We start from the raw sequence: 11,149 nt of genomic DNA on the forward strand, positions 1-11,149 counted from the left end.
GGGACTGAAGTATAAGGGCACATGACTTAATAGCACTACACAGAGTGGAGGTGTTACCTAGTTCAGTCTTAAGTCTCAAGGACCAGACTTCATCAAGATTCTTCTTCCTATAATTCCATCACCAGTGTAACCAGATTACACCAAGCTACAACTGTAGTATTCTTTTCACAAACACCTGTGTGCTTTTTGAAAAAAGCATTTACCTTATGCATGTCAAATACTTCACTAATCAGGAAGTTCAAATATTTATGTTTTACTAAGGAAGATTACAGTCAGATTAGGACTTAATAATGACAATCCTCTTGAGTCATACCCTTCTATTTTTTAAGAGAAGAGAAACAACACATAAGAAGTTTTTTTTTTAATGATATTTAACATCCGTAATACAAACAATAAATTAAACACAGTAAAAATAATTAAATAAAGCTTGAGGTTCCAGCCCTCATACAAATAATTCAAATCTACAAAACAAAGACAAGTTTAAAAATAAACCCAGACTAAGTCCTGGAGACAAAAAAAAAAAATCACTTCCATATAATCTCAGTAAAATGAATGGAAAGAAATTTCTGACTTTTGATGCCTGCAGCATTCAACAAATGCAAAGTCCTTAAATCTTCTCCAGGGTGCATAGGTACATGTAGACAGGTTGCATAATCAGACTTCCCAGGGGACCTACACACCTTCACATGTGACCTGAAGTCCAGCAAGTTTCCAATTTGCCTTCTTGCAGCACAGTTCTTAAGTGAAATACATTAAGAGTTTGTAATGCTGACTCAGCTACTACTTTTTTTTCCACTTCTTGGTGCCAAGTCTGATCACTCCCTCAGTACTGGTCTTAACAGCTTAGGTCTGTGGGACTTGAGAGTTAGTATTATTCAGTACAACAAGGGGAGATTTTAGACTCAGTTTATGTAGAAAATGAATGCTTGAGTTTAGTAAGTTGAAACTGTATCAATATTTCCAGAGCAAATGCTGGTTCATAAATGAAATAGACAGCTAACTTGCTATGCATAGTATTGTGTATGGGAATACTCATTTAAATGTTAAATATTTTAGCTTCCCACTGAGTGGTTTACAGGAAATTCAGAGTAGTAAGATAATATATCAACCATCTCTCTGCCTCATGCCTCAGGAGCACTGATGTGAGTGACTGAACACACACGCATTCAAAATGAAAGCCTCTTATGACATTCAGGTCCTCACTGTCCTGGTGTCAGTTTAGGCTGAATTTTGTTCATTTCAGTCCAGCTGTAGAAAAAAGGTCACTTTGGTTCAGGAAGAAAACGACTCTTGGCAACTAACCCATTCATGCTGGAGTCAATCCAGTTAAGGTATTGAGTAACTCTGGTGTAAACACCAGGCTTGTTTTCCTTTGCACAGCCATCTCCCCAGCTGACAATCCCATAAACCATCATCCTGCCATTGTGCTCACAGACCATGGGGCCACCGGAATCTCCCTGACAACAGAAAGAGAACATATTAGGTCATTTTCTACAGATGGAGCCTGTGATTATTGCTTTTCTAGAGTTAAGCAAGCTAGTAAGAACCTGTGAGCTAAAGCTTAGATCTTTGAGAACATTGCTTAGATGGAACAGAAGGTTTGGCATTTGCTGTGACTTGAACACTCTAAAGCTGAGGAGTTCTCTACTTCCCCCTATTAGGATACCAGGAAAATAGTAACATTGGAAAACAACCCTCCATCCCCACCCTAACTTTATAAGCACAGATATTAGACTAGTGCTACAAGGTGAAGGCCAGCATGCCCAATTCTTCATCACAGAATCAACTGTCTCCCTGTGCATAAGGTACTTTTACACTTGAGGACACTTGTTCTTTTCAGTGGCTCCTATGGCCACCCTGCCCATTAAGGTACAGGGAAATAAATCTAGTTTTGATGAACCTGGAGGAGCTCAGTGTCCCCTGTAATCTATGCTTGCAAAGCCACAGTTAATTGTGCAAGCTGAGATTAGAACAGTTGCTATACAGCTCTGATGGATATCTGTTGGTTATTGCTTGAATAGACTGAAAATAAGGCCTTGAGGAAAAACAGTGGCTAAGATACTGCATTTCTTGCACCTCCAAAGGAAGGCCTGGAGAGGGCAAAACCTAACTCTGGGTCCCAACTTTATTCCAGATGTCCAGCCACACTACAGGTCATTACTATATCCACCTGACACAGTAATTTCCAGTTACATTACATACTCTTGTGATTAGTAGAATTTTAAAATGCCGCTGACTGATCCATGTAGTAGTATGCATGTATTAGAAATTTTAAAATAAACCAAACCAATTTTACCTTGCAGGCATCAATCTGCCACATGGGATCCCCAGCACAGACCATGTTGTCAGTAACTCTAACATTGTCATAGTATTCATATTTGCATTTTCTCTGTGATATTAAGTTCACAGTGGCTGACATCAGTCTTTGAGCATAGAAGATGTCATCTGCAAAAAAGAGTATTTCATTATTTTCATCCTCCAAGACACAAAAAGAAGCAAGAAACCCTCCATAACAATCTCTGCATTTAAATTAGCTTAACCATTTCAATTCTCCATTGAGGTTCTTACTTCCACCTTATGAAGTATTGATTTACTTTTACTGTTAATAAGTTTCAAAGAGAAAAACAAATGTTCCAAATACAAAACAGTTTCATTTTTAGAGAGGAAGAATTCAGTAATTTTTGATGGAAATTCTGCACAAATACAATCCTTTACTAATCCTCCCACATGGCTTTAATTTTTTTCTGCTCCTCATCACATCAGGAATGATAAAAATTGTGGTCTACATCTTGGCTTACTTTGTATGGTTGACGAGTGAGAGAAGCATCAGATAGGAAATTCCATAGACAACTAGAGAAGATGATAGCAAAGGCCATCTTCAAGAGATTCACATGGAGTACATACAATAGAGAGGAATCTTTTTTCAATACTTCAATGATCATGGTATAAAAATCATCATATTCCCACCATTGTGGAAGATCAACTTTGGGAAGAGAAGTCATTCACTTACAAAAATCTTGTTTTCCATAGCCAGCTATTTCACAGTGGGTATTCTCCTTCAAGTAAAGGTTCCTCTCTGGCAAGCAGACTGTTTTGACATACTTGGATTCTCTTGCACACTGTCCAGAAGTTGTCCTTATCCTTATCAAAGCTATGAACCAAGTCAGAAAAGATATAGTTAGATATGTAAAGCAAGTTTTTATTCTCAAGTTCTGACAATAGAAGTATTTGGTATAGTTAATGGGAATAGTTGCAATTATATTTACTTCTGCTTACACAAGGCTCCCCTCATTGCTTTTGGAATGAATCATTACTTAAGAACAACAACATAAGTTTCTCAACACTAAAACTGACAAATGTTCCAACTTGAACTTGCTTCCTCAAAGGATAGGGGCTGATAGCTCAGGCAAAAGAGTCTTCTGCAAGAGTATCTTTAGATGTTTTAAAACATCAATTTTCTGACTGGCTGTAGAGGGTGGCACCCACTACCCTGAATGGCTCACAAAGATATTCTTGGATATTCTTTATTTTAGCAGCAGAAGGACTAATCTGGAAGGGGTGATAGAGTTCTAAAAGTCAAGTGCAAGAGTGGCAAGTCTGTTCTGTGCAAGTTGAAAAAAAAACATCTCTGAAGTAGTTGCTTTAGGAATAGGCTTGTGAAACCCAGACTTTTATAAATAAAGTCTGAATTAATTCAGGATAACCTTCAGCTAATGAGGAGCCTGATATGACATTCCCATGCTATATGATAAAACCTACACTGCATGCATTTTTTTCATCAGTTACTATACATACAGTGTGATCTCTAGACACATAATAAAACAGCAGAAATGGAACACTGCCACCAGCACTTATGGAAAAGCCGTATCTTCCACAGGTCCTGAGACTGCGTGCCAGGTAATGCATCTGGTATGTACCACAACCAAAACTTATACAAGTGCAAAAACTGTCAGCATAGGCCTAGTTTTCAGGCTGTTCCTGTTCCCCTTCTTCCCATCTCTGGGTCTACTTCTTTTAGATGTATACCACGATTATGGAGCCTTCACCTTTCCCAGTGTTTTAAAAGCTCTTATTAAGATGACACTTACCAATATCATTCTCATTGCCACCTGTGTCATCTGTAAAGTCAGGGTGAGAGATGATCTCATCAACCATGAATACTTGTTCCTTATCATCAGTGACATTCAGTATGGACTTTCCAAGGAAGACTTTGTAGACAGATTTGTTTATTGGTCTTTTTGACCTGAGTGAGAATAGAGAGATTGATGAAGACCAGTGATTTCTGAGAGTAAAGTCAACAGCTGAGATCCAGTCCCAGTTCTGTTTCATATTTATATTGATGCTGATAAGTAAAATTTAGTCAGCTTTGAAAGTTGATCCAATATTCTGAAGGAATGCATCCTGATCTTCCATTTGAAGGGATTAAGACAGATGTTCAGACATTTCAAAACATGGGTAACTAGCAGCTACTAATGCAAGGCGTTGGCATTAAGAATCCTCTGCAGGATGCCAAAAGGATCAGCTTTCCACAGAAAAGTCAACAAAACCCACTCATAGATGTATTGCACAGCTCATCACCCTCTGTACAATTGTGAAGCTTGGGGAATGGCTAATAAGGTAAAAATGAAAACCTAGCACCAATATACACTAAGTTGTTTCAACTTCATCCCACCCAACTGTCCACATCTTGCTAGCTCCTTCTTCTAGATATGGGCTCCCAGAGGTTTAATGTTTCTTTTGCCGCTCTTGTTTTGTTCAATCAAAGGGACATTCTTACTGTGGTGCATTCCAATGGGCTGCTCAGGGAGCATTGCACCAAGAAATCAGTTGAATAAAGTTGCAAATAAGTAGCCCATGGAGCTGGAAACTCACGGAGTGTGGAAACAGTGCGCTGCTGTGAGCACCCAGCAAGGGTCGATGAGGCTGCCGCCGCACAGGAAGTGGTCCATTCCCCTTATGGTTTGGAAGATGCCAGCTATCCAAGGCTGAGACTCAACCTCTGCCCGACTACCACCAACAATCTTGAAGCTCTTGCTGATACTCCTTTGACCACATGTAGGCCCTGTGAAAAGAAAAGTTTTGTTCAGATGTTCTTACAAATATAGTCCAACCTTGTGCTATTACAAATAAAATTAAACAAACAAACCACCAATTGTGTTGAAACTAATATCACTTACCACACTTCTCTATGTTGCAAGGTGTTTCTTGAATGACAGATCCCCTTTTGGTGTAACACCAGGGCTTGTTCCTTCCATTTGGGTTCCTAAAAGGAAAAAAAGGTGGTGTTTTCATAAAGACAGTTCTAAAAAGTCACAGTATCTTAAAATTTCAGGTCTTCTGAAAAAAAACCAAAATATTTTGTTGCAAGATATGCCAGGGGAAAAAGGTGCTTTGGAAAGTCACTTTTCAAATTTTTAATCAATCATTCAGCTCCATAATGTTATTTTTTAAAAACATGCTTCTCACTGAAGCACCTCCAGTTCTAGAATATAGAATAGAATTTATCACAGGAGGAATGATGCTTTCCTTACCTGCAGTAGCTGTGCTTGCCCAGCCCAAGCTGCAAAGCATTCTCTGAGTAAGCATGGTAATGACCCCTCCTGATTAGTGAGGGCAGGTTCCATGGCAGACATTTGTCTTCTGTTGCCATCCCTCTGTAGTCCTCTCCATTTTCAGTATAGCATGTGCTGTCAGTGTCTGAGAAAATATATATTTTATTAGCAGCATGTTCATGTTTATAATTGTTCTGTGACAGACATGAACAAATCCTTCCAATGAAAAAAGTTCTTGCATTACACTCAAAAAGAGATGCAAAATCTAGACTGACTAGATATTGTTATTAAATTTGCTCTGTATGGATTTTGAACATCAGGTATCTTATACTTTAAAGTGCACATATTAATTCTTTAACAGTTTAAGTGAACTTCAACATCTGATAAGTTCTTCTGCTTCTGAACACTCAAACTAGTTAATTTTTTCCACCCCAAACTAAAAAGTAAGGTTTAGGAGGCAGGGACAAGAACTAGAGATCGCGGCACCAACATTTACTTGCTTCTCCTCATTTAGTCTGTTAGCATAAACTGCTGAAGACTATCCAGTCATGTTTCTAGGCAATACTTTCACTTGGCATTGCATATTAATTCTTTGACTATCTTTTAGACCTTTCCAATCAATTTAGTTAGCATTAAGGAAGACAGATACTCTACCTAGCTCACAGTGAATCCCAGTGTATCCATCTGGACATATGCAACGACCAATTCCACTAAAGAGGTAATAGGTAATGCACGTTCCTCCATTCAAACAAGAGCATTCTGTAAGTAAAAGACATCACTAATTATAGGCAGAACATATGAATGCAGATATGAAATGTAATTGAAATTTAAGTTTTAGGTGTTTCAGTGTCATTAAGGGTCTTCCTTCTTGTATGAAAGCAAAAGTACAGGATAAGTTCTTTTCAGGTTCAAATAGAACAGGCAAATGCTTACCCTTGTGTTCTGATCTGCGTTTATATAGCTTGTAGTACTTCCAGCTATAAATCTACAGGAAAAGAAAAAAAGGATTTATAAGGAGGCAGCTCCTTTTATGTGGTTTGATCACCTTTTCCCTACTCTGTTCCCTACTGCATACCTACAACAGTTTAAGTTTTTGCATGTAGCTACCTGCTGAACCTGCTCTGTGGAATCTGGATATGAATGAGAAGTGGAACCCTAAGCAAAACAGAATGGGGAAGGAAAACCAATCCCATGTCATGCAAACTAAAAACTACCAAAAAAACCCAAGCTCAGGAAAGCCCCACTGAGCTGTGCCACTGCATCAGGTCAACAATGCAATTATTTATGCTGTAAGAACCTAAGCAGCTCTTAATGGTCACTGTTCCTAAAACAAGGAAGGCAACCTCACCCTCTACACCAAGCAGTGCAGCAAAGAAAACATTCATTTTGGTGACCTTGGTGCTTCACATTTGTGCCACAGAACAAAACCCAGAAAATTTATTCAGCAATTGATTCTTGTTCTGTCCTTCAAGATATCCCCTCTGCTTTGTAGACTGGGTATGCCATTCTCCATGAAATAAAATTAGGCTTCTGATATACTGAAAACTTACAGACTCTAGTCCCGTGACAAGTGTGCCCAAGGTTATGGTGATGAAGAGGAGTAACTTCATGCTGTTAGTTAACTTCTCCCTTTGTTCTTCTTCTATCTGAATTACTTGATTCTGAAAATAAAAGAGGAATTTAGTGTCATGCTGTAGCTTGCAGCATCAGCTTTCTTGCTTCTATTGTCTTCAGCTGGTTTCAGAATAAATTACAACAGAACTTGTTGAAGAGTTAAGCATTTACTTGCAGCAGGATATGTGCTTATTGTTTATATATATTAAATCAGAGGTTATACTTTAAAGCCTTTTTGTACAGGCAGCAATACAACCTGATCTTTTTTTAAGAGTGTAAACGAAGCAGGGAAAGAAGTTGGAAAAATCAGAATTCCACTTTTGCAGTATGGGCTGAAAGTTGGAAATTGGCAGATGTATTTAGCTGCTGCCTAACTGTCTGTACCTATTTAACTGACCATTACTACCTTCAAGGAAAGCATTGAGCATGCAACTTCAGGGTCTGAAAGAGAAAGCTCCTTTTTTCAGTACCTCTGTAGTTATCAGCTACATCTTAGCACTCCAGTACATCTGGCTACCTGACCGAGTGCCTCTGACCACTGCCAACTCTTTGAAGTCTGCCAGTGATGTTGCCTCACTAATTTACAGTATTAGAGGCTTACAACATATTCTGTCTTGATTTCTTATATGCAGCTGGATCCTGTGGCCAAGCATGTATAGCAATCTTGCAATCAATGGCAAATAATTTTCTTGCAATAACAATGGGGGTACAATAAAATCCCATATATCTTTTTCTCTTTTCTAAATTGCAATGTAAGTCATGAGAATATTTTTAAGCATTCTCACTTTTAGGAAACTGTAAAACTTGATTTTTAAAAGATTCCATGGAAATCTCAGTTACATTTGCAATAGCAAAAAAAAAAAAAAAAAAAAAGCAATGCAGTAGAAGAGGATGTACAGAACTGAGCTGGTGCTCAAGACCTGCTCCACACTGTACCTGCTTCAGGTTTCTATAATGGACTAATTCCAGTTTTGGTCCTGCAGACTGAGTACCTACTGATATGTGGATTGCACCTTCCAGTTTGACTTTATATAGAAGAAATGGAGTACAAGTGCTCTATAACTCATTACTGAACACCCCAAACACACATTAAGTTCACACACTCAGTGGTGTGAACCAAAACACTGTATGGAGAAGATCTCTAGATTCTTTTGGAAAATAGACATTATACAAATGAAAATGCTAATGCAGATGCAACATTTGCTTGTAAGCAGGTGTCATAATGCAAACAAGCAAATCATGCCTCAGGTACCTGGCTGTGCATGCTTTTCAGATTCAGATGAAATTTCAGCAGATATACTTCCCTTAAGTATTATTATGGCAATTATTTTTAGCATTTTCGGCAGCAATGCAAGTAATTAATTCTCTGGTACGACAGTTAGTTTCCCAGGCCCAGCCTGCACACCACAAACAGCAGTACTGCTGATTCCTTTAAAAATTCTGACATACTGTGGCAACTAGAACTGACCTTCCCCGCTACTGCAGCGCAATAGCTTTTTTTAAAATTTCAATGTAATTTTAAGGAGCAATCGCTTCGTCCCGATCGATTTAGAGGCGGCAGCGATGGCTGCAGCTGCCGAGAGGCTCTCAAAGGCACGGCACTTACCGGCGGGGCTGGCGGAGCTGCGGCGGCTGCCGGGGCGCAGCGCGGCCCGGGCTCTATAAAGGCCGAGCCGGGGCGGGGCCGCCGCCGCTGCCGCCCCGGGGAGGCTCCGCACCGCCCCTCGGCCCCACCGCGCCGCAAACAAAGCTGACTCAAGGAGGAAAAGGTTTATGCCGCTTTTTGGTTTCGGGGAAGGGGGGTACGGTCACGCGAACAAGCGGCTTTGTACGGGGCAAGATTTCTGAAAGGGGCTCCTTGGTTTCCCCGCGGCGCTCAGCAATTCCTTAGGGACATTTATAAAAACAAAAGAGAAATATGAGTGAGAGCTATGAAAGGAATGACTAGGAACGTGCCTGGAGATATGACAGAATGATAACAGTGACAACCTGTATGTATATATGCATTAGGAATAAACACAGAATGAAGCATGCCTGGAGATACGAGCAAATGTGTATTTTATTCATATGGTGCTACCCATAATGAGAGAAGCGCAAGTGATCTCTTAATTAATAGAGGATTAAATTCTTTCAGGTGTGGGTTAAACACAGCCCGCTGGGAGGGAGTATTGGGTCAGAATGTGTGCTTGAAGCGCTGGGTGTGTTTGCAGAGAGCTGTCTGCAGCTGAAACGCAGGGCACTGGGGCGAGTAGGGTGCACTTCTCGGGCCAGCTGGAATCTGTAGGGACACGGGGCTTACGGCGGGGGCTAAACTCATCTCCTCCAAATTGCTTACGGTCCCTTGGCCCTGAGCAATCTTCTGTCTGTGAGAAAGTGGTAGTGGTTTTCCTAGAATTTCTGTCTCCCAAAGAAGTATTCAAAGCAGCTGATTTCATGAGGTCAGGATGGAGATTTGAAGTGACAGATGTCTAAGAATGCAGACCCAGCACAACAGATAGCCTTTCCTGGCCCAGTTAAATGTGATTTTGTTCACATTTATGCAATGTTATAGCAATGCAGTGAATAACAGCAAACCAGTATATAATATTTGTGGGTGTATTCATAGGGTTTAGCTTCAGGTAGTGCAGGTGACTAAGTTGAGGTAGGTCTCCACAGGCTGTGTAGCTCATGAAGAGCAGTTTCTTTAGAGGTCAGGTCAGAGAAGGAGTTGACCTGAAATTCCCTCAAGAGAAATGTTTTCATAGCTTGACAATTCAGAGCTTAAGGAGACGACCTACTATGTTTGCCATGTAACAACTGGTGTGAGTATGGCTCAACTTTCTTCTTCCCTCCCCATTTTCTACCTCTGTCAAGTCTGAAGTATAACCATGCTTTTATTTAGGTACTGTCTGCTTACATTATCTATTCCCTTCTGTTCAGATCTTCAGTCTCACATCAGAACAAATATCATGTTTGCAGAAAGCACACCGAGTTCACTGAATGGCAGGAACTGAGCCAAGAGAAACAGCTCAAGCTGGAAGTCCATAAGTGAATGTAGGTAAGGCATAAGCCTTTCTGAATTTCAGGAGAGAGATTTGTCTCACATTCTGTGGTGACTTACTGTATCGACATCACAAGTAATTAGACCCTCTAAGAAAAAGGGCAGAAAGTATCAGGGTAGAATTGCCATGGCACTCTCTTCATTTCAGAGGAGTGGCTATCAACTAAACTTATCCTAAGGAATCAATTCTGCAGAGGGGGAAATAATCCAGATTTTGAAAGCAGTCTGGAACATTTACTCAATTAATTTTAATAGACCAACCTTACACATAGTAAATGAAGAATTATGTCATGGTTTGATTCAGCAAGGAGAGCAAGGAAGAGCCTGGATGCAGGAAGAGGAGGGGTCCTCCGGCCTGGACAGCAGCTCTCCTTCCGCCTTCATGTTCCCAAGGAAGAGTCTCTAGGCCTTCCACAAACTGTCCTTCTGGGGAAAAAACCCTAGAGCAACTGTGTTTCCTCTTTTATATTTTTGATTCCTGAGAAATGTGATCACTTATCCTCTCCCTGAACCTTTGACCAAACTATGCAGATGTCCCTGTTCCTCGTTTTCTCCCTAAAACCTGCAGGTTCGCACTTGTTTTCCAGATCCAAGAACCAAACACTTTTGTTGTCTTCACTCTGACACAAGATACAGCAGGATTCAGATCTCCCTTTTTCTACCTTTTGTCATATACTCAGATTTTACTTAAATGCTGCACTTCTTAAGTGCATCTAGAAGGCCCCCAGGAGAAGTGACTTGGGCTGCAGTGTCACTCTGTTTCAATCAGACTGGTGACAGCTATGGATTAGAAATTCTGATGTGCTTGCAGTGCTGCTTTAAGGCTATCAAATTCCTGTAGTCTAAATATTTGTGCTACCTGGATAGGTAAATGAGTTATAGTTAACACTGGACTGGACTGAACTGAAAATGTAGTTTAGAAGAAAGATATCCAAGCCAGCTG

At 40.1% G+C, this 11,149-nt stretch overlaps 1 protein-coding gene across 2 annotated transcripts; it reads right to left on the reverse strand.

Moving 5' to 3' along the window:
- Window positions 1-384: 384 nt before the first annotated feature.
- PLAU (plasminogen activator, urokinase) lies at window positions 385-8,793 on the reverse strand. 2 transcript variants are annotated; one of them, XM_058841943.1, is made up of 11 exons: window positions 8,773-8,793; window positions 7,103-7,213; window positions 6,486-6,537; window positions 6,207-6,311; window positions 5,532-5,697; window positions 5,178-5,263; window positions 4,873-5,062; window positions 4,089-4,243; window positions 3,011-3,151; window positions 2,297-2,445; window positions 385-1,457 (listed from the first exon to the last, which is right to left on the reverse strand). In XM_058841943.1, the coding sequence occupies exons 2-11, from the start codon at window positions 7,160-7,162 to the stop codon at window positions 1,263-1,265; spliced, it is 1,299 nt and encodes a 432-aa protein (XP_058697926.1). In that variant the 5' UTR covers window positions 7,163-7,213; window positions 8,773-8,793; the 3' UTR covers window positions 385-1,262. The 2 variants fall into 2 exon arrangements, with proteins under 2 accessions (XP_058697926.1, XP_058697925.1); XM_058841942.1 differs by lacking the exon at window positions 8,773-8,793 and adding an exon at window positions 8,635-8,746.
- Between the last annotated feature and the right edge of the window lie 2,356 nt (window positions 8,794-11,149).

This window comes from Poecile atricapillus, chromosome 6 (genome assembly GCF_030490865.1).
Source record: "Poecile atricapillus isolate bPoeAtr1 chromosome 6, bPoeAtr1.hap1, whole genome shotgun sequence".
Taxonomy (NCBI): domain Eukaryota; kingdom Metazoa; phylum Chordata; class Aves; order Passeriformes; family Paridae; genus Poecile; species Poecile atricapillus.